Source organism: Notechis scutatus, chromosome 2 (assembly GCF_049901735.1).
Source record: "Notechis scutatus isolate UNSWTSFEM ecotype Mainland chromosome 2, rNotScu1.2, whole genome shotgun sequence".
In the NCBI taxonomy this organism is placed as follows: Eukaryota; Metazoa; Chordata; class Lepidosauria; order Squamata; family Elapidae; genus Notechis; species Notechis scutatus.
Genome location: NC_142010.1, coordinates 113,094,310 through 113,118,427, shown reverse-complemented (window position 1 = coordinate 113,118,427; position 24,118 = coordinate 113,094,310). Strand labels below are relative to the sequence as shown.

Below are 24,118 nucleotides of genomic sequence, written 5' to 3'. Positions count from 1 at the left end.
TTCACATGTTCTGCAAACTCAGGCTTCAAAGTTTAGGGTTTCGGATGCAATGGGAATCCTACTGATTAATGAAACAAAATAAACCAGCGAGCCTTGCAGGACACACCTGGGACAGGAGACAGGGCAAAGAGATTTACGCTCAGGTGACACTGAATGTAGCTTTTGTCCTCTGGAGAGACTTTGGGGTAAGAAATGCTCTGAAACCAAATTCTGCAGACAGTGTTATTCCAAATACATTTTGTGGGAATGGGGCTGTTTTTAAGTAGCTTTAGTCAAACTATGAAATTCTTTATCCTGGAAAATATATTTAATACCAGCTGTTGTCACTAGCATGCTTTTATCTATTGGGCAGGTTAGGTTTCTCCAATTTATCTATTGATTTATTTGCATGGTTGTTTTTAATGCTGTGCTTTTTGTTTTTATTTATAAGTAAGCACAAAATTAAAAAATAACATTTCATGAGAAATACAGTTGTGTTTTAACACTATTCTTAATTATTCTACCTTATGCATTTGGGGGCATTTTTTTTTGATTGAAAGGTAGCTATACTTTCTGTTTGAACATTCATGAAAAGATCCTTAAAAAGCAAAAAAAAAATCCACTTCTAAGGGATGGAGAACTTTTCAATATTTGTGGTTAGGTGAGACCATAAGTATCACCGAACACTGTCACACTTTGAAACCCCAACATTTTTTTGATAAAAGGTGATCAAGTTCTCTTCATTCTACTTTCTGAAACAAAATAGGCACAACAAAAAAAGATGCAAGGGACAGGCTGTCTACAATTAGGGATCCCAGTATTATTTAGATAATGGAAGAATATCTGTTATTCGCTTAAAAATGTCTTTATATTTTTTTATTAGTGTGGATAAAAACACAATTTGTTATAGCAGAGGTATAAATGTACGGCTTCCAGAGATTACTGAAGCACAAGTCCTTACATCCTTCATCCCATTGGCCGCCCCTGGTCCTTCCTCTCATGGAACTATAGAAGTGTGCAAGACTGACTTTCAAAGATGTCTACCCGTTAGTCAAAAATATTTTGGTGGCTTTCAAAATATAAATGCATCTATTTTGATTTTGGCCTGATTATACGCAGGTCTCCATCTACACATTTGTATGCAAAGAAATACAAAAGGGAAAAAGCAAATGTTGGGTGCCCTAATTGCAGCCCTAAATCATTTGATTTTGATATTTTTCTTAATAAATGATACAGCACAGTCTGTTCCTATGGCAAATATGTCAGCAACACATGGCTCCATGATGACTCCTGATCAGTTTGTCCAAAGGCTGAGGCAATTTCTGAAGTCAACAGTTTGATAATGAATCAATCGCATGGCATATTATAAACAGTTTATGGCTTCTAATGATTTTTATTGTTTTTCAAAGGTACACTACTCAGAGTCACATACAGTATGTGAGATTAGAATTCCCTGCCAAGGAGCTACAAAGATTTCTTCCCATCTTCTTACACAACAGAGCACCACACACAGAGATACTAGCTAATTCACACATTATACTATGCCTCAATGTGACTTGGTTTGATTTGGGTTCAGTGCCAAATAGCCACAGTCAACTTCTTAATACCATGTATATACCCAGCAGACTGTGGTTTGTGAGCAAACCAAGATCAAATATTCAATGGCTTAGTACAGCATTACTTCTGCAATTGAAATCTGGGTTTGCTTCTGGAACCAAGATGAACAGAATATTATATCTGTAATTCAGCTTTCCCCCAACCTGGTTCCTTTGACCGTGAGGCTGGGCATGCTGGGATTTGTAGTCCTAATACCCCCGAGAGTATTTACTTAGACCACTTTTCTCCCCCCAAAAAAAAAAGGTCGCAAGCACTGCAGCACATTACAGCTATAAACTAACCATGTGCATGCACGGAGAGAGGGAGAACAGAAGAGAAGCATGGCTTCTGGCAACACAATGAAGTGCGAGGAAAGGCAGTGGAGTTTTTCTACATTCCTAAAGAGAATCGACGGCAAACACATCAATCCCAAAGGAAAAAAAGAAAAAGAGGGCGAGAGACAGGCGTGCAAGTACTCACTGGTAGCTATAATAATGGCCACGATATTACTGTCCATAGGAGCAGTGTTGGCAGGTGAGTAAGTCTGGGCCTCGCTTAGCTTGGTCATCGCCGGAGTCCGCCGCTGGCTCCGAGCTCTCTTCTCGGTTGGAGGCTCCACATGGAGGAACCACCTGCCGGACCGCGGCTCTTCGCCTCTTCTTTTCCACAACCCGGCCAGCTACAGTCTTTTCAGTCCGCCCCTAGTTCCTTCTGGCTTCTTTTGTTTTTTTTTTTCTCCTCAGGCTGCTCCTCGGATCAGCGCAGTTCAGGAGCGGCTGGGTGCCACCCCCGCCTCTCCTATTGTGCCTGGCGATCCCGCTCGCCTCCCCTTCTATTTGCATGCTCCGCTTCTGATAAGGAGATTTCTGGCAGGCCGAAGGCCGGTTCCGTGTCTTTTTCCTCCGGAGCGGGCCTGATAGCACAACATCTGGATCTCTCTTGGAACAAGCGGGTTTTGGTTTTTTCCCTCTCCCTTCCGCTCTCTTTACAAAGGTGTAGGTCGTCCCGAAGGCGATTGCATCGAGTTCGTTTCTTTTGCAGCCGGTTCGGTTGTCTTACTCTTTCCCCGAAGGAAAAAAACAAACTACCGCGGATACTTTTCGGATGATATAGTTCAGTTCTCACGTTCCTATAATTTATACAATGCCTTCGGATTACGTTCGGTTAATCCGTCTCAGTTGAAATCGCTCCAAAAATGCTTTAAACCTCCGGAGCCCAGCCTCTGCCGCCCGGCATTCCCAGCCAAGTAACAAAATCTTTTATTGAGAGGGGGATGGGATGCGGTGTTCCCCAAAAGCTACTTCAGAGGCTCCGATCCCGGGTAGGAATTACAAAAAGAACACCACACCACACCTCCCCTTCCCCGCCCCCCGCTACCTTAGTCTTCGGGATGTACGACTCCCGCGCTAGCTTCACCGAGAGATCTTAGCACTATCGCCTTATTGCGCCTATCTTCTAGGCTTCGCTCCTGATTGGTTACTGACAGAACGCTCTCCATCCCGATTGGTCGAAAGTGAGAATCGCTACATTCTCGGGATAGAACATTGTGTCGGCGGTCGCCATAGAAACTGTGGACTCGGAGAGGGGAAGCGAAAGGAACGTTCTCTCTCGCCTCCTCCTCCTTCGGCAGGCCATTATCTTTTTTTTTATTTTTTTTAACGTGCAACGTTATTTCTCACCCCCACCCCCCCGGGTTATTGGCTTCTGGCTGCCTAAAGTAAGAAAGCCAAGCAGAAGTACAAACTTTAACGGGACGGTTGGGAGAACGTTTTAATCGCTACAATTATCTTGTGGGGTGGGGAATGCAAAGTGTAATCTGTGGGCTAATTGCTACACGGTAGGGAGTTTGGTTAAAATGAGGCAATAGGGTATAAAATGTGAACGGGGGGGGATACTTTTATTTAGCATTTTCATACCCGGAATATATGAAAGCCCTATTAAGTCTTCGATATTAATTATGCAGCTCGCAACCAGTGACAATGATCATGTTATTGCAGATGATCTCCAAATTTAAGATAGGAATTTTCCCCAATTGCAAAGCCCAGGAACCGAGCTTGCCCTGTGCTCTGAATTACAGCCTTTCTCACAGTGGGGCATATTGAGAGTGACCTTCAGGTCATCTATTTCGCATACCAATATTTGCGGGAATAAAAAAAGAGATGAGGTTTTGAAAAACATGAATTTTTAAAAGCTCCTTGCATGCTTTTGGGAGAGACTTTATAGTTTAAAAATTAAATTGTAATTACATTTAACTTTAAAAAATCATTTTTTTTCATTTTGTCCAGATTCTAGATAACTTTTTACCCTTGCTTTGCCTGTTTTCTGAAATGCAGCTATGAAACACCAACTCAAACTTTGCGCATCCTTGCTCCGTGCATTCCTTAAGAATGGAAATAACTTTTTGTCCTTTTACCTTTTACAATTAAAACTCATTCTGGCCCCACAAAATGTTGAATATGGTAGACTTTGAGCTTTTTAGTGAGGAGAGAAAAACAAAAGTTACATAATCAGTATCTGCAACGGTGCATTATTCATATTAGTTGAACTATTGACTCTCTTCACCTTCAGACATGTTCATTAGAATCATGAGATGCCTAACAAAATGAACTATAAGTAAACACAAATAGTTGGGTTCTTGGTGCTCTCCTTGGAGGCATTTCATTACCAGGCAAGGTTACATCAGTGTGTGAGACAGCGTGGAGATTAGCTTTATGGATCTACTGATGGCTGAATTGTCTGAATATCAAGCTTCCAGGAATTCCTGATATTTTTTAATTCAACTTGATCTAAAATGTGCAGTTTCCCAGATTAAACTGCGGCTGGGTCTCTCCATGTGTTGCAAGATGAATAGACATAATATGTCAATAGACACAAACCTCATTTACTTTCCAATTAAACAAATGTAAAAAGCTTAGAAAGAAAACGAAGAGCTCAGAATAGGATTCCTCCAGCATCCAATACCCAGATAAGCAGGAAAAAGTACCAGCAATTAAGGAAGAAACAATACCTTAATCAAGAGCCATCCATCAAAAAAGAAGCCACACGACCACTAAGTCTGGCAGGACAAGCTACTAGATAGAAACAGCCAGGAAACCCCACTCTTACAGATGATGTTGCCTAGACCAGTGATCCCCAACCTTTTTTACGCCGCGGCCCGGTACCGGCATCAGCTGGGCGTCGCGGCCCAGTACCGGCATCAGCTGGGCGCCGCCATCTTTTTTTGATGAAAACGTGCTTCTGGTGAGCTTTCTACCTGGAAAAGCTCACCGGAAGCACTTTTTCATCAAAAAAAGATGGCGGCGGCAGCAAGCCAGCGGCCCGGTAGGAGTTGTTCCACGGACCGGTACCGGTCCGCGGACCGGTGGTTGGGGACCCCTGGCCTAGACTACTAATGAAACATCTGCAACAAAGCAAGCAGAGAGCACCAAGAACCCAACTGATCCCAAACTACCTATGGAACAAATCAAAAGTAACATATTAATATAAAATGTAATCTAAGCAAAAGCGGAGGCCTGGGAGTAAAAGCAATTCCTGTGGGAATAGGCTCCATAGCTTGGAAGTGGTTCTGGATAAAGACCCCTTCACTGTTTCTGAACAGTTGGCCATCTATAAACAGAGGCACATTTAAAAGGGTTTCTCCTTCAGGTCTTAAATTTCTGCGGAATTTCATCAGGATAGAAGGGGTCCCTGAGATAAATCAGTCCCTAAGCTATTTAGAGATTTAAATATATTCTGTTCTCTGACCTGACTTGCCTAGATATACATAATCAATTCCAATTTACCTGATAGAATTAATGAATATTCATAGCCTACTTCAGAGCTGCAGATCATGAATAGCTGAACAGATTTCTCCAGTAGAATATATTGCTAAAATGATCTTAACCAAAATTAGAACTTTATGTCAGATTGAAAATTGCTGATCGGGCGGGTATATTCCCCGTTTATTATAATATTAGCCTGCTGTGTATCATAAATGGTTGTTATAATATTTTCAAATTTGGTGCCTAAATTCATATTATAAATTTTTTGGATTAAAAATTGCCAATTTAAATTATCGAAGGCCTTCTCTGCATCTAAAAACATAAGTGCAATTTGTTTTTCGGGGTGGGCTTCGTAAAATTCTAAGACATCTAGTACTATTCTTAAGTTGTTCCTGATTTGTCTGGTTGGGAGAAATCCATTTTGATCTTCATATATATGCTCATTTAACATTCTTTTTAGTCTACTTGCTATAATAGAAGTGAATATTTTGTAATCAGTATTTAACAGTGAAATCGGCCTATAATTATGTATATATCGGGGATCCGAATCCTCCTTCAGGATCAGCAAAATCAATGCCCCCCTCCATGAGTCCGGCATCCTGGCTGCCAATAAGACGTCATTGAAAACTTCCACCATAAGAGGTCCTATTTGTTCTGCTATTGCCTTGTACAGCTCCCCTGGAATCCCATCTGGTCCCGGGGATTTATTGTTTTTCTGGTTCTCTATTGCTGATTTCAATTCAAACCAAGTAATGTCTTTGTTTAATAATTTTTCCATTTCTTCCCCAATTGCTTTATCCTTCACTTCATCTAAATAGTTTCTTATTCTATCTTCGTTAACTTCTTCCTTTTTATATAACTCTTCAAAATACTTATGGGCAATTTCTTTTTTCTGTTCTATCTCCTGTTGTATATCCCCCTTTCCATCTATTAGCTTGTATATCAATCTCTTTTCTTTCCTTTTTTTAGTCTATATATGATAGCCATCTCCCTGGCTTATTAGCATGATCAAAATAAGTTTGTCTAGTTGTATTCAAATTTATAATCATTCTCTCTTGTTCAATTAAATTCACTTTATGTTTAGTTATTATTATCTGATTTTGCAATTTTGAATCCTTTGGAGTACTCTGTAATTGAGTTTCTAATTCCTTAATTTTTTGTTGTAATTTGTTTTGCTGGGCGTATTTTTCCTTATTCCTCTTGCCATTATAAGAGATTGTTATACCACTTATTACTGCCTTCACTGTATCCCAAATGTTTTGTTTCGTAGTTGCTCCATTATCATTTTCCTTTAAGAAATAATGTAATTCCTCCTTGAGTTTGTTGGTGTGTTCTTTTTCTCTTATTAACTGAGTATTTAACGTCCATCTTTTCTTGGGTTTCTCCCTACCTTTCCATATTATCTGAATTGGATTGTGATCTGCCCATTCATTAGGTAAAATTTCAATCCCTTTTATCTCATTTGCTATTTCCCCATTCATCCATGCCATATCAATTTGTGTCCATATTTGATGAGGATTTGAATAGAATGTAAATTGTTTTTTCTCGGGATGTGATCTTCTCCATATATCAATCAAATTTAACTCCTGGTGGTTTGATAGAAAACTGAATAGACAGCAAAGGTTTAAATTTGCTTCCATCAGCAATTCTTTTGTGGGTCAATGTTTGCACTACATATATATAAAACAAATGTGTGTGTGTGTGTGTGTGTGTGTGTGTGTGTGTATGTATGTATGTATGTATGTATGTATGTCCTCGTATTGTAATTGAGCCCAATATTTCTGTTGCTAAGCGAGACGTTTATTAAGTGAGTTTTGCCTATTTCACAACCTTTCTTGTCACAGTTGTGTCACTGCTGTTGCTAAGTTAGCTACACAGTTAAGGTGAATCTGGCTTCCCTGTTGACTTTTAAAAGGGGAAAGGGGATCACAACACTCTGGGACCCTGCAACTGTCATAAGTACATGCCAGTTGCCAAGCATCTGAATTTGGATCACATGACTATAGGATGCGGCAACAGTTGTACACATGAAAAATGGTCACAAGTCCCTTTATTCAGTGCCGTTGTAACTTTAAATGAAACAAACTGTTTTAAGCCAAAGACTACCTGTACCAATGTGCTTTGTCAGTGCATTTTGGAATGTTTCTCCAAGCTCCTAATCAGGTCGACAACTGTAGACCTGATTCTGTTCAACAGGCCTGACCCAAGTGCTAGTATGAGTAGCTTAACGGTCCAAACAGAGCTATGAAGGTTCAGCACCTGCAATTTACTCAATAAATCAAATGTTTATTCAGCATTCAGAACATTATAAAATTGATACTTTCCAGATTCTTCAGTAAGACAGCACAAAACATTAATTTAGAAGACCAAGAGATGGAAAAGGGCAGCTGCCTACCGTAGCACAATATACTGGAGAAATTTTTTAAATATATATTTATTGGACTGGATGAAAGGAACATTGTGAACATTCCCTAGACCTTGTTCTCTTAGTAAGGAAATCTAGCTTGCTTATTGAAGTGAGTCAATACTATATCTTGGTGCTTCCTGTTCTTTGCTCTTAGCAGAGAAGCATAATACAAAGGCATAAGAACAGCCTGCCAAAGCAAACAACTCTCCATTCATTTGCCGTATAAGGGAAAGATTGTATTAGCAAGCACAGGAGTGCTCTATATAGATATCCCCAATTTGGAGAAAACGGGCTGATATAAACTGGGGGCAGCTTGTATCAGCCTATTTTCCCCAAACTGGGACTATGCTACTCGTTGTTGAACTACTACTGTAGTTTAGTACACCCACATGAATTAATTACTATCTACCTCATCCAAAGGCCCCAGACTGAAGAGCATAGATCTCAACTACGCTGAGCTTGATCGACCAAAGGTCTAAATTTACATGAGGCAGTTGCACTTAGTCTGAATGTTATCAATGTCAGAAGCATTCTGATAAGAGGGGGAGGAAAGGTTACAGCAATAATGTGATAACAAAGTTAAGGATCATGAATAGCCGAAGGTTAGCAGGAGAGCTAAGTTTACAAGACCTACCAAGGCAGGGCAGCTGAAGAGAACAGAAGTTGATGTCTTGAAAGGTGAGCCTAGTAGATAGGAGGCACAAACAGAAGCAAAAAAAGTCTATTTACATTATGTAATGAACTAATCAGCTTTGGTTGCCACAATATAAGAAAAGATGTTGACACTCCAGAAAGAGTACAGAGAGAAGCAACCAAGATGATTAGGGGAGTGGATGCAAAAACAAAAAGAATGGTTGCTGGAATTGGGTATGTCTAATTTAATGAAAAGGCAGCATAGGGGTGACATAATAGCAGTGTTCCAATATCTAAGGGGTGGTTCACAAAGGAGAGGAGATCAAGCTATTCTCCAAAGCACCCGAGGGCAGGACAAGAAGAAATGGATGGAAACTAACCAAGGAGAGAAGCAACTTAGAACTAAGGAGACATTTCCTGACAATTAGAACAATTAATCAGTGGAACGACTTGCCTCCAGAAGTTTTGGATGCTCCAACATTGGAAGTTTTTAAGAAGAGATTGGACAACCATTTGTCTGAAATGGCATAGGGTTTCCTGCCTAAGCAGGGGGTTGGACTAGAAGACCTCCAAGGTCCCTTCCCACTCTGTTATTCTGTACTCTATATTCAGTTCTTTGATTTGACATATTAGGATCCATTTACTCGTTGAACGGTGATTTTTCAATTCAGTAAGTATGCTTCTAATATTTGCCTTTATAACCTAAAAAAGTTGCATTTGTAACCCAAGATGTTAAACTAATTAGCGATTGTAATATTTAAGAACCTCATGGCCCATCATCACTACAGTCATAATGATGCAACCATTACATCACCAAAAAAACCTGAATATATTACATATTGAGTAGACAAACTTCTTCTTGATGAAAATTATCCAGGGCATCAGTTTGGCTGCAGGTTCCATCAGGCCATAGAAACACACGCTTCATATAATGATATATCTGATCTTCCCTATACAGATGCATGAAATAATTTTAATTCCCTATACAAATTTATTAACTTATTTTAAGACATATTTGATGCTTTTCCTTAATAGTATTAAAAATAGTGACCAAATAGTATAAACCACTGACAATGAATTGTAATGTATGCCATGCCATCAAAAATTAATCGAGCTACCAGCATATTTTATGAACACATTAAGCTGGAAATAAGTGAAAAAGCAAAGGTAGAAATGGAGTTGGGTCAATATTATGTCTGGCTAATACCCTCAATATCATACAATATTATCCTGGGATAAAGTAAGTAGGGACAAACATTATCCATGTAGATTTAGAATTTAACACTAATTTTCATAAATATATTTTCTTTTAGAATTACATTTTTATTGCTGAAAATACATGTAAAAAAGGCAAAAAGTGTCAGGGAAATTGATACAGAATACCAAATAACAGAGTTGGAAGGGACCTTGGAGGTCCTCCAGTCCAACCCCTTCACCGAGTAGACCCTATACCCATAGAAGATCCTCTTGAGTCCGGTTTAGTGTATATGGCATCTATCTGATTTTATAGAAAAGGCCTTCTTAGACTATTAAAAAAAATACCACGATTTCCTGATAGCTAGGACCTCCCTTGAGTGATATTTGACGTCTAAGCATGTCCATGTCATTTCCTTGACAAAAAAAGCCACTGTTTTCCCGGGGATGTTATTTTGATTTGCAAGCCCAGGTTACAGTTCTGGTAATTCACCCTTCATTATGAGATCCTAACGAATAATTCAGACAGATTTCAAGATCAGTCACAATCAGCTAATAAATTACAATTGCTGCCCTTCTTCAATTCAGCCAGCTCTAAGTTGTGGTTCCCAAACTGCAGCAACTGGGTTTGCTTAATGTAATCAAGTCCAAACTAAGTCATTGCCAGGAAGGGCAACGTTACAGATTGAATGAATAAATATTAAGCTATGGAAGTCTAGTAATTCTTTTGTATCTTTGTTTCCAAATGAAAGGCTCTTTTAGTCCTACTGCTCCAAAAGTCTCCATGCGACTTTTTCATCTTTTCCCTCAATAGATTTGTTTTAGTTTATTTTATGGAGATAAAATGTCACAAGCAAGAAGGTAAGAAAAGGTGGGACACTTCCAAGCTGAGGGTGTTGCTTGGAATCCATGTTCCTCTCCACCACCCTCCCCAGCTGCCCAAAGTTTCCATTCATGAAAGAACTGCAACTGCAAGCTAAGACTCCAGTATCTGCCAAGAAATTCTAGTAGGATGTCAATGGAGGTTCTCAGCCATCCAGGTCATGGTTGTCCCAAAGGTGCTTTTTCAAGAAGCAACTGGATTTTCTGGTTTTCCTCTGAAGACGTTTCGCTTCTCCTCCAAGAAGCTTCTTGGAGGAGAAGCGAAACATCTTCAAAGGAAAACCAGAAAGTCCAGTTGCCTCTGGGAAAAAAGCACCTTTGGGCTTCTATTAGGAGTTTGCAGGCAATGAACCAATGGAAGAGTGAAACATGACTTTCCTTGCCGTATGAAGGATCCAGTACAGAGGCACACTGTGATCCAATTCAAGCATTGGGTCTTCACAAGGTCAACTGAAACCATCCTGGGCATGGATCTGAGAGCACTGTTGCTATATGTGCCCTGAGAACCAAAACCATTGAGATTATAGCCGCAACACTCACAGATTAGTCCTACAATTTAAAGGCTTGAGCATACATACTGCAAATGAAGCCCTGCTTTTCACATTCCACCCCACCCGCTTTCCATACAATCAGCCAGCCAATGAAAATAAATCTCCCTGATACTGTTTCAAAGTCTATTTACTGAATGGTTTGGAACAATGCCATATTTATTCAATCAGCTCTCATTAGGTTCATTAAAAGTACGTGATAATATCAGAAAGTAGAAAGCCTCAGTGGAGTGTATGATAGTAAAAGGGGAGATGGTGAGCTTAATCACACCTGACAGCTCTATACCAGCTTTTATGCAAGTGGCCTTTAAGCACTCCGCAAAGATTAGTTCATTCATCTCCTTTGCAATGGAAGGATAATGAATTCATTTAGACTCTGCAAACACTATAACTTTGCAATCCAGCAAAGACCCCTTCAAATTATTGATATGCTCTTATCAGCAGATTGTACAAATACTTCATTTTCTGCATTGCTCTCCACTGGCATAATAACTTTGATTTTATTTGGCATCCGTTATAAGCAATTGCTGCCTTAGTTATGCCGAATCCCATCCCAAGTCTGCTTACTTGCAACAACTGAAGATATGTAATAAAATTTAAAACAGAGGCTGCGATCCATCCGAATTTGACTACTTAAAACTTTGCTCAAATTTAGCCACATTGCTGATGAAATCATATTGCCCATAACCATGAGAATTAGAAATTTTAAAAAGGGGAAAGCACAAAATCTTGAAAGCAGCTATTGTATCAAACTTGGACTCCAGAATCTTGCTTTGACAAAATTAATTTTTGAATAGGAATATATGATTGTCCCAAAGGTGCATTTTCAAGAGGCAACTGGACTTTCTGGTTTTTCCCTGAAGGCGTTTCGCTTCTCATCCAAGAAGAGAACTGAAGAAGCTTCTTGGATGAGAAGTAAAATGTCTTCAAAGAAAAACCAGAAAGTCCAGTTGTCTCTTGAAAAAGCACCTTTGGGACAACCATGACTTGGATGACCGAGAATCTCCATAGACGTTTAGGAATATACGATGAACAGACAACATGGAAGAATTATTTCACCACAGTATGTTATTTATGGCTTAGCAGGTTGTCTAAATCTTACAAAACAATCTAGATTTGTAAATAAAATGCAAATTGAGAGTGACTTGCTTAATTAGCATAATTTACTAAACAAGTTAATATTTCAGTCTTCCTCAGCCTAGCATCCTTCAGATATGGGGACATTGCTTCTCAAAGTTCACAGCTATTTTGGTGATTCCTCAAAATTCAGAGACGTAAAGTCCATTCATAATGGAAGTAACCAAATTGCAGAGGAGTGGAATACCTATTTAAAGCTGATTAAATTAGGACTGCTAGATTTGGACTGCAAAAATATGGACCATCAGTCATTGGCAGCACAGATTAAAAGAAAACTATATTCTGAGTGTCATTCAGTGATTATTTAATGTATCCTGTATTTGAGGTTCTTAATTAAATAAAGCTAGTAAAGAACTGTATTGACAATGCACAGAGAGAGGAGGAAAGAGTGACACATCCCGTCCTCTTTCTAGAGGCACAAAGTCTGTCTAGTGTTTGGAGTTTAAGCAGGTAAACAGCCAACGGGTGCTAGATTAATTCTTCCTTCCAGCAAAGGTGGTAGAATCTTTTGGAAGCCAGTTTTTAGTCACTGGAATACAGTCTCCTTTTTCCTGTTCTCCCAGTGTTAGCCTTCTCATACCCTTATTACAGCAGGTTGTTTTGCTACTGATCCCCAGCCTCCCCGCAAAACACAATCTGTTATTTCTTGAGTGAGTCAAAGAAATTAACTGCAAGAATTCACAACTCTTCACACTGTAGAGATATAGATATATTTGTGTTGCATATATAAGACAACTTTACATAATGCTCTGACACCACATTTTTCAGCACTCGTTCTTTGGAAAGGGTTGTAGCCGATGCTCTGCCTAGTTACTCCTCTTAGCACAGTACACGGAAGAGGCTTTGCGAGTCCCTTTTCCAGGTTGAGGTACTACTCTTTCCCCAGCCTCACAGTCTATGCTACGGGTGGCGGAACTGATCCCAACCAATTGTGGTGGTGTTCTGCCATAACTCATCAACGAGCATTTCCATTTGCTTTCTTTCTTTCTTCTTACATCAGTGCAAACCTTAAAACGGAAGGGTATTTTTAAAACCAGACAACCCCGGTCATCTATGCTTTTGATCCAGAAGTTAAACCACCTGCAGGCTTTGAAAAACTTGGACCAAAACCCAAGATCAGAGTCCTTTAAAAAGCTTTCTGAAGCTGCTTCAGAACTTCAGCTGGCGAGTGGGGGATAGACCCATTCTAAAATCCCCTTTCACAGGCACCAATAACTCCACTCTACATGAAATCATTTAAATCCCCATGTTGCTGTCTCAATGGCAGGCTACAGCTTCCATCATTCTTAACCCCTGGCCATGTTAGCAGTGTCTTACGAAAGCTGGAGCTCAACAATTTGGGAAGGCATCAGCTCTCCATCCCTGCTCAGTATATTCTGATATGGCACACATTATTAAAAATATTCCAAAGAATAATTTCTTTTCTTAATACTTCCCGCCCCCCTCCAATAACCATTTGGAAAAGACAAGCTCAGACACTGCTGGCCCCAGTTCAACTGGGGGTGATTCACTCGGTTTTCTGGGATGCATCTGAAAGAGCAGATCAGACTAAGAAATATGTTTAGACATTGGACAACATTCAGTACAAAACAGCATCACTCTCTGAGGATGGGAAATCTGTTTTTGGCTGAAGGAGCTACAGCTCTTAATGGGGCAGCTTTTCCAGTGGAGGACAGCGTGAGGACATGTAGACGTGGGCAGGACACAGTATTGTCTGAAGCTGACAAGCTTAAACGTTAACGGAAAATTACGGAAAGATGAAACAACACAGAAGAAACCACGGAAAGGATGAGAGGAAACAGGTTAGGGGAATCCGAGGGAGGGAAAAGGAGATGGCAGGTGTCCATCAACCCATTGAAAAGAGGCAAATGAAAAGATATATAATGCTTTGCTTCCGACAGCTTGAGACCTTTTAGAAAGAACACTCAGGGCCATAAGCCTAGCTCTACCAATACGTAGCCATAGCCAGTATTCACACCGGAAGAGGAAGGATAGCTGAGACAGTAAGGCTCGGGATACCTCACAACAGGCATTAGTGGGTACATTGGATTTGGCACCACTGGCAGTTCCATTAAAAGGGGAGCTTGGCACATTGGCCAGAAAGGCCCAGCTCTTGTTTTGCTTGTAAGGCTAGAAAGGGGAGATCATTTCCATTTTGTCCCCCAAGAAGAAGGAAAACTTTCCAATCTTAGCAGCAAGATCCAACCACCCAGCATGCCTAGGAGGGCACTCAATTTTTTTAAAAATACCCTATAAAACATCAAGACAACAGGTTGGAGAAGAGAATGGAAACACTGACGCAGAAGAAGGAGAGAGGTAAGATGACTGTGGTCTATATTGCACTTTTGTCTTATATATAGATACACATGCACTTTTATAAAAAAAGAAAGGGGAAAAAAAAAAGAACCAAAAGGATGGAGGAGGAAGAAGAAGATGGAAAACAGGCTTCCTGTATTTCTCAACTCCATCTTGTCATTTCCCAGAATGCTTTGCCAGCAACCATTTGGGAACAGAGAGTCCTGATGTCGCAGAGCGTACTCCATGATTGATGAGGTCCCGCTGGCCTAGGTGCGCTGGAGCCAGGGAGTGAAGAGTCAAACCCGTCAGTCAAGAACGTTTCCGTTGGCCCGGTTTATAAATATGTCGCTCCTCTTCCTTGCCTTCGCTTCTTTCCAGCAAATCCTGAGAATGGCGGTGGGGAATTCTGCTCTGCCGTATCTTGCACCACTAAGCCTGCCACGACAAAAGGTTTCTGTCCTCGTGTTATGTCCCATGTGACAATGGTGCATTTTCACAGGCTGAAGTCATACAGAGTTTTCCCTGCGGAGAGGAAGAGCTCATCTCTCTCCCCCCTCCATGAGGTGATGCTTCCTGGATCCCAAGAATGCGCTGCCGGCTGCCCCTGCTACCTCAGCCGTCCATCAGGCTTGATGGTCCCCAGTTCTGATTTGGGGTCCGGGGACAAGGAACTCCAAGAGGTTTTGTTACAAAGCTCCAAGGGCGAGCAGCTGGAAGGGCTCGCCATACAGAGTCCAGCTACCGACCAGAAACTGCTGATGCTGCTGTCTGTCCAGTTCTCTAGAGCATGGCCAAAGAGCTGTGCATGCTGCTGGGAAGCTCGCCCCATTTCGTCCAAATGGGGAAGGTTCAGGATCCCAGCCAGGCCCTGGAAATTCTGCTCCATGTACTCATTCCGGGGAGGCCCAGCATGCAGCCACTTGCCGTCATCTGAGGCAGAACACAGAAAGAGAGGAGGTGAGCGAGACAAAGGGCTCCCATAAATCTGCCCATATATGTGTTTATTTACACGTATTTTTATTTATATGCCATCCCCAAGTAGTGTACAGTAATCATACAGGTGGGCATCGACCACAGTGGACCACAGTTAACTGTGGTTACGACCACAGCTGACCCCAAAATTTCTGTCCCTAAGCGAGGCTGTCGCTAGTGAATTTTGCCCCAATTTACCTGTCTTGCCACAGTTTTTAAATGAATCCTGCAGTTGTTAAAATTAGTAACACAGTTGCTAAGTTTAATTTGGCTTCCCATTGACTCTGCTTGTCTGAAGGTTGAAAAAAAGTAATCATGTGATGCCGGGAAACTGGAACCATCATAACTATGGCGAACACCCACATTTTGATCATGTGACCATGGGGATGCTGCAGTGGTGATTAATGGCCATAAATCTTTTTTTTTTTTTTTGCAGTACCTTCAAACCGTCACTGAATGAATGGTTGCAAGTCAAGGACCATGTACAATTCTACTAGAACCAATTCAAGTGATTAGTTTTGAATCCCTCCTGTTGCTAAGTTTAATTTGGAGGGGGAGAGAGAGAGAGAGAAGCGTTCCTCCCCTTCCCTCTTTAACACCATTATTTTGGGGAGGAGAGGCATACTATCAACCAGACTGAGTAGGCCAAACAAGAAATTAACTCCATGAGAAAGCTAAAACTCACTTTTACTAATATTGGCTACAATAACCAAAATCTTGCAAAGTCAGACTGTGCTTATCTCCCTCCTCCCCTTATACTCGTGTGAATTAAGGGCAGATCTGCCTGAGTCACTTGCACATACCTTCCTGCTTTGAACTTAAACCATGTACCCCTCCCCCTGTTGCTTTGATAATATAATAGACATGGCCCATAATAGATTTGGCTTTTCTCTCTGAAGATCATCTTCTTTACTTTCTACCCATATCTACATCACCCACCATTCTGAATTTAAACTTGCACCACTTTTTGGGGACTAAGGATATTCCCCCCCCCCCCCAAAAAAAAATCACAGATGAGTTACCCAATCTCTGCAATCTCTGCATTAGAAAACCAGGAATGTAAAATAGTGTCCTGCTAATGCAAATGGCTCAATGAACTGAGATGCCTCCTCTCTTCAATTGCCATGACCAAGTGTTCTGTAACTGTTTCAAAACCGCATATAAATTCCAGGAGATTTACAGTAGTAAAAATACAAGAATCAATTCATTTCAATGAAAAAATCTGACAATAAATATGAAGAAGCACTTGGTATCCTGTCTATAATGAGTCAATCAAAACCATAAAAGTCACCCAGCCAACCCCCCAATTAAATAAGGCAATCTTCATTGCATGAGAAATATTAGTTGGAAGGGAGAAAGTATAGCTCCAGAAGTAGGGGATCCAAATCGTGGGGGCCAATAAGGAGGAGTCTGCAGGAACGGGACCATAAGCCTTCCCTCCACACATGTACATTTGAATTGGTCACATTCTACTTGCAGGAAACAGTTCCTGAAATATTTTGGAATCAAGCATTAAAGGTTAATTTTATAATCATGGTTTTTTTCAATATTTTTGAAATGCCGGAGGTTGGCAACACAAAAATTTGCATTCTGTACTGATCTGGAATTAAATGTTCCTCTAAATCAAACCCCATATATTTTCAAAGCTATGATGTGCACCCTAACATAAGAAGAGGAAAGAGATCATGGCTGCTGTGGCTTCAAAAGCAAATTCTGGGGAATATTATTTAGGCCATTAAACTTCTGAGGTTACTGTACATAGTCAGCGTTCCAACTATCCATGCTTAGGTCTGCATTGTTGCTGCGCTGACAGGGGTCATATTTACATAATATTCTCTTCCTCCTGAAAGAGGGATTTAATGCAAACCCCTGACAACACCACAGGACATTTGCAGACAAAAGAGTGATGGAAATTACAGTTATGTTTCAAGGAATCACAAATGACTAAATCATAAAAGTAATATGTGTATACATCAAAGGCCCTTAATAACACATCATACATGCATGCATACATGCACATACACATACAGCTCCATACTTCTTCATTACTACCAATAAACTGCTGATGTGCTGAATTAGTACCAATAATGGATATTGGATATGGGCTAATAAATTCTGCATTAACCCAGAAAGAGAGACAGGTGCTCTTAGTCAGGAAGCAGATGGAATCAGGAAACTGATTTCAGTCTATCTTGGATATTGAAGAACCAAGTAGCTAATCTGGAGGTTCTTCTGGATACAACTTTTTATTTAATTTATTTATTTAATTTATTTGCCACCCACCTCATTTCAAAGCAACTCTGTATGGCTTCCATGTGGAAATTCAGAAGACAGCTACAACCGGCAATGCTTCTGCTCAACTTGGATGCTCATATATGACCACTCTTAATGATGTTGGAGAAGGCCATAGTGATATACATCTTAATTATATCAAGACTGGATTATTGCAACTTGTTCTACTTGGGTTTCCTTCTAAATAAGCTTTGTTCACTGCAATTACTCCAGAATCCTGCCATTTGCTTGTTATACCAGTCTTGAACTGATGATCAGTGTTCAGAATCCTAATACACCAAAGTGTTGGTGAGGCCCATTAGAACTGCAAGCCTAGAAATGGGCTGCCTTTGGGAATGCCTTTTTCCATAAGAGTTTACCAATATGGTGTCCTCTGATGGAGAAACCCTTCTCTGTGTCCCATAATGGAACTGTGATTAGTGGAACAAAAAGGGCCTTCTAATTGACCTCCCATTAACTATGGAACTTTGTCTCACAGCATTTGTACCTTCTTGGGGCATTGTGTGTTCAAGGCCTTCTTATTTTGGAAGATGCTTGTTCCCCAGGCAGAATACTTATTCCTTGATACATTTAACTATTGCATCTGCCTTTTTTTTGGTAACTTCTGTTCAATTTTGTAACGCATTCAATTATTCATAAGCCTTAATCGTCTTTTTATTGATTACATTTGTTTGCTGCCCATCTCGCCACAAGGCGATTCTTGTTGAGTGAGCCACGTGCACAAGTAAAGTGGGGTCTCTCTCTAATACACACACACACACACACACACACACACATAGACAATCACACACATAGAGATCCCTCTTATTTATTTCCAGGCACTCCCACTTTAGGACACTTACCTTTCCGGAGAGGCTGCTTGTGATTGAAGGTCTGGGGGACCACTAGGAACTGGCTCTCCCCCAAGGGCTCCCAGAAATGGAAAAGGCGGATGGTCCAAGCCCCTGGACGGAGAGGCCGACTGAGAGGTGGTTTGTACTGTGTGTACTCTGCATCTGCGTCTACCGTGATATCATAGGACGTGGCAATGATATAGGTGGGGTCAATCCAAACTATGGTGGCCGTGAGGTTGGGTCCCCGGGCCCATTTCTGCATAGCCACTGGTTCGTCGAAAGGCCCGATCAGGCCACCAAAATTGCGGAAGATCCTCTCTTTGGGGTCCCACTCGGTACCTACCTGTAAGAGGGGACAGAAAAGAGGCATTTGCAATGGGGAAGAACACCCACCCACCCACAGCATGGGAAACATGTTCTTCAATAGGCAAGAAACATTTAGAACATTTATAACGTTTCATCAAGTGAGCACTTGGGAAAAATACAGGGTAGTCCTTGACATACGACCACAACTGAGCCCAAGATTTCTGTTGCTAAGCCAGACACTTGTTAAGTGAGTTTTGCCCCATTTTACAACCTTTCTTGCCACGGTTGCTAAGTGAGTCACTGCAGTTAATATAAAACAATTGTTAAGTGAATTTGGCTTCCCCGTTGACTTCACTTGTTAGAAGGTTCCAAAAAGTGATTGATTACATGACCCCGGGATGCTGCAACCATCATAACTATGAGTCAGTTGCCAAGTGTCTGAATTTTGATCATATGACCGTGGAAATGCTGCAACAGTCGTTTAAGTATGAAAAACCTTCATAAGTCACTTTTTTTAAAGTGCTTTTGTAACTCTGAATGGCAACTAAACAAACAGTTGTAAGTTGAGGACTACTTGTATTCATACACAAAGGTGGACTACATTGCCATATTCATTTCTATTCCAAATTCTGTTAGGAAAAAAAAATCCTTTCTTCTATCGGCATGTCCCTGCAGAAAAAGATTTAGAATCTGCCTTGTCAAAGACTTTCTTCATTCAGCGATCCAAAAGAGGGTTCATATCTCTCTGGAAATATTCCACATGGGCAGGAGGATATAAAGGATAATAAAGGAAATTCAATCTGGGTTGACTCCATCCTTTTTAAGATGATCCATCTGGACAGAAAGATTCACACATCATAAAGTTAAAAGTGCCCCCTTTCTACTTGTATCTGACTTTAGGGGCCAGTGCTCATCTCCCTATCTTTGCCGAGGGTGCCAACGTTGTCTGAAGACATTTCTGGGGTCATGTGGCCAGCATGACTACACGCTGAGGCACATGGAATAGTGTTACCTTCCCAATGAAGTATTTATCTTATAAGAACCTTGGTGGCGTAATGGTTAGAGTGCAGTACTGCAGGCTACTTCTGCTGCCTGCCGGCTTCCTGCAATTTGGCAGATCGAATCCCACCAGGCTCAAGGTTGACTCAGCCTTCCATCCTTCCAAGGTGGGTAAAACGAGGACCCAAATTGATGGGGGCAAAAGGCTGACTCTGTAAACCGCTTAGAGAGGGCGTAAAGTACGGTGAAGCGGTATATAAGTGCTGCTACTGCTATCTCCTCACATTTGTACACTTCAAACTGCTAGCTGGGCAGGAGCTGAGGCAAGAAACAGGAGCTCCCCTCATCGTGCAGCACTTGGGTCTCGAACCCAGGCTGTCAGCTTTCCAGCAGACAAGCTCAGTGTCTTTAATCAGTAAACCACTGCACCCCCTCACACATCATACCACCCTATTAATTATTTTACAACACCTCAGAACCAGAATCATGAAGAAAGTGAAGTTTTGTGGTTGCAGAGGAGGCTATTTCTATTCTTACAGTCTTGCTTTTGGGCTTTTCTTCACAGATCACATTCTCAACCACGTAACTTTTTCCTCGCCCAAGTATTTTGAATGGAGGAGGCCATCTTTTCTTTGCCTCATACTTTTCATAAGCTTCATACAGCTCAGGGAGTAAAGACTAATCTCTGTCTCCACTTGCTGGTCTACTGGATGTCACAGGAACAGACAGAATTGAAATACTGAAGAAAGGACTCCTCATAAAACAGAAATCCAGATCTAGTGAAATTGCTACATGTTGTTGAGACAGTGCTTGGTCAGCAATACCAAGTCCGTGCTCAGTCGCTGACTACCATGGTTTCCTTCAAGGAGCTAAATTAATTACTGCATCTTCTGGATGTCAGCTGCATATTGATAAAATGAGGGAAGGAGAGGGGGAAGGAGGATACATTGATTGAAGCAGAGAGAGCATTTTGATTAATTAAAGCCAGGAGAGAACAACAGAATAGCTAAACAGGAATCTCACCTCAAGGTTCTGCAAACGGTTGGCTGATTTGCCACTAGCCACTAATTTGAGAGTCCCACGAGGCATCATCCATATTTCTAGAGACTCCACCTGTTGAGTTGCAGAATTCTGAACTTCCTGAGTCACCAAGTAGCCCTGGAAATGGTCATCATAAAAATACAAGTGGACACTGGATGGAAAACCCTGTGGCTCAAACCTAGAGAAATATGATAACAATTACAATAATATTAATCATAGCCGTAGTCATAGCAATAACAACCCTGATTAGCACTTCCAAATGGTCAGAGCATTTCATATGCATAATTAGGAACAGCTCTGAAAAGTTCATTATTATTTATCCTTCATATTGCAGATTTCTTTGAGACAGGCAGAGAAATTGCTCGCTTTGGCCCACCTAAACAGTAGAGGCGAGAATCAACCCACCAACTTCCAGATTTGAAACTCACAACAAAATCTGAGTCCCACTGAGTTCAATAGGTTTATTCTTCACCGAGGTCTTAGTCTTTTAGCCAGTCTAAAAGATCAGTTCTCAAAATTGACATGACAGTTCTTAATATCGAAGACGTAATTAGACACTTCTACATCTATGAACCATGTAAAGACTATTTCAAGATAAGGAGACCTATCAGAATAACACTGCTTTATCAATTTAATCATGTCTTTCCCCATGAGCTAAAGTTGGTATCTGCCACGGTTCCTTCCTCTTCCAAGGTTATCCCCACAACTATTCACATCCCAAGCAAGATGTAAATAACTCGACCAAAGTCATTCAGTGAGTTTTCATTGCTATAGGGAAAATCTGAATTTGAGTTGTCCTGATCCTCGTTCAAAATTCTGACTACTGTTTACTTTAAGCATCCAATGCCAATGAAAAATTGAAGTTACTTTATGCCTGTAAGTCCACCATCCCACCTTCGATATCCCAAATGACAGCAATCTCCACATGCAGAGTCCAGAAGCAGAACTTGGGATTGCCAGTTTGTAAAACCTACATCCCATGAGGTTTGGCCTTCCTCCAGCAAACAAGAAGGGTGATTTGAAGGATCAGGTAGTGAACTCTCAAGCAGGATAGGACATGCCTGTCCCCCTAGGCCAAATGACCCATGGCCCAGAAACCCAGACCAAGCTCTCCCACCTCAAAGCAACCCCAAGCTCCGTCACATGCTCGCGCTACCTGCATGGCCTCTCTTTTTTCTGGGTTGGCGCAGAGATCATTTTCTGTAGCCCCAGCCTGGAGAAGGATGTGTACACAGTCAGGGTGACGTCGCTGAACCCACTCAGCCCATCCACACGGTCATAGACACTCTCCCAATAGGCCTTGAGGGCTGGCATGTTAGGTGGGTAGTTACCATAGAGATGAGTGTCCAAGATTTCCAGCACCTCCTGGTTGATGGTGGACTCAAACTTCCTGGCAAAAAATGTAGGTCTGGAGAGTTGCTGAAAAGAAAAAGGCATTTGGGAAATGGGACAGAGAGAGAAAAGCAGAGGGAAGAGTTTCATAACATGATTCAGTGCTAAATCAGTAGCACTAAACTTACCAGAAAGCAGTGTGCACTTGGAATCTAAAACTTTCCAACATAATAACCGTTCCAAAATATCTCTTGCGAAATTCTGGAAATTAACTGTAGCTCCCAAACCCACATACTTGCATATGAAAATGAATTGCACTTTGAAGATTAACTTCTTTTTGTCAATAGATCTTTGATAATAACAGACATGGTTATAAATTATAAATCATCAGTATATAAAACTTCAGGATAAGAAAAAGTATACATGGATGAAATCCACGTTATTATAATTATTTTGTATTTTGTTTAGTCTTAACTTAGAAACGCAGAAAATTGCCAGCGGAAACAGAGCTAGTGGCCAATCGAGTCTGCCCTTTGAATTTGTTTTTTCTTTTCTTTTTAATTAATTATTCTTTAATTTTTATTTTTTGTTGAATGATGGGCATGTGTTTATCTCACGCATGTTTAAACTCATTATTGATGATTGGCCCACTCGGTTCCACGTTTCCACTATTTCTGCGAAGTAATACCTTCTAAAATTACTTTTGAGCTTCCTTCCTGCCGGTTTGCAGTGATGCTCTCGAGTTCTTGATTTTTTGTTTAATATTAAAAACGCTGTCTAATACTTATTGCAGTTTATTTGCATTCAAGGAGGAGAGCGGGAGAAAAAACCACCAGTGGAGGACTTAAGGAATGAAAACAATCTCTTGATTTCTTCGCAGTGCAAAAGAATTCTCTGCCGAACGCTAGTTATGTAAAAATGAAATAAAAGGCTAAAAGGCAACATCTTATTCCATGTTACAGTTGGGGCGGACCTGAGGAGCTACCGCTGCTCATCAAAGAGGAGGTGGGTCACTCAACCTGGCTGACCTTGACTGAGGATCAAAATGAAGTAGAGTTGAAGCTGGCTGGTATGTTGAAGATGGGAGAGTATCAAGGTATTCCCAGAGTGTGATCTAGATTGGAAAGTTAGAAAAACAATCCGGAAGGAAGCAACAGCAAACGGTTTCGAAACTGCTGCCATGAAAACTGTGTGGATGAATTGATAAAAGTCTACAGGAGTTGAGTTTGACTTAAGGGCATATTCTTGTTTGTTTGTTACGCTATTTTGCCTGCATTGAGCTACTGTGGTGCAAATGAAACAAAGAAGGACGAATCACTTCCTGAGAGCAGAAATAAAGTTACATTATGCCCAAAATGGAAATGTCTGGAGTACCTGCAGTCTCAAGAAGTCCTGTGGTTTGAAGTCATTTGGGGAACATCCGCACCAATCAACTATGTGCTTATATTGGCACTTGCAGCCCAGCTTGCGGTTCCAGTTTGTCACCCGGAGGTTGTTGTCTACCAAGGTGTCACAGGCATGGCTGTTCTCCAAGACAGTGTGGAAAAAGGACTGTAGGAGGGGAGGAGAAGCATTGTGAGAAATACAGCTCCACCTAGGCAGAAATTACCACAACCCACATGCCCACTAGACAGTGGTTCTAAACTTGGAACTTTATTTAAAGGGCATATCCAAGAGGACTTCGCATTCTGAGAAACGCTTCCTCACTCTGGAAGAAAAGCCACGTGCTGCAGAAGGAACCTCAAATAGAGGCAATCGAATTATTATTATTTTCTTGAAACAAATGAACCAGCCAGTCAGCCAGCGAGCCAGCAAGCTGCTGCCTAGCCTGATATCTGAATCAGTTAGCAGATGTTTGCCTGGACTTTTTACTGTATTCACTTTGCATGAGGTTGAAAGCTGTCAAGA

The 24,118-nt window shown here is 41.0% G+C and overlaps 2 protein-coding genes across 3 annotated transcripts in view; both read right to left on the bottom strand.

The window, feature by feature from the left end:
- LOC148132190 (uncharacterized) overlaps positions 1-2,287 on the bottom strand; it is a 31,958-nt gene extending 29,671 nt beyond the window's left edge. For both annotated transcript variants that reach the window (XM_087955854.1, XM_087955855.1), the window contains exon 1: positions 2,056-2,287. In XM_087955854.1, the coding sequence (XP_087811980.1) occupies positions 2,056-2,143 (88 nt within the window). In that variant the 5' untranslated portion in view covers positions 2,144-2,287. The remainder of the gene's footprint in view (positions 1-2,055) is intronic.
- A 10,541-nt stretch (positions 2,288-12,828) lies between these two features.
- Positions 12,829-24,118, bottom strand: part of XYLT2 (xylosyltransferase 2) — a 43,126-nt gene continuing 31,836 nt past the window's right edge. Inside the window, exons 7-11 of the mRNA XM_026667401.2 lie at positions 23,585-23,761; positions 22,035-22,297; positions 20,861-21,056; positions 18,542-18,875; positions 12,829-15,365 (exon numbers count right to left, since the gene is read on the bottom strand). Coding sequence (XP_026523186.1) covers positions 15,043-15,365; positions 18,542-18,875; positions 20,861-21,056; positions 22,035-22,297; positions 23,585-23,761 — 1,293 coding nt within the window. The 3' untranslated portion in view covers positions 12,829-15,042. The remainder of the gene's footprint in view (positions 15,366-18,541; positions 18,876-20,860; positions 21,057-22,034; positions 22,298-23,584; positions 23,762-24,118) is intronic.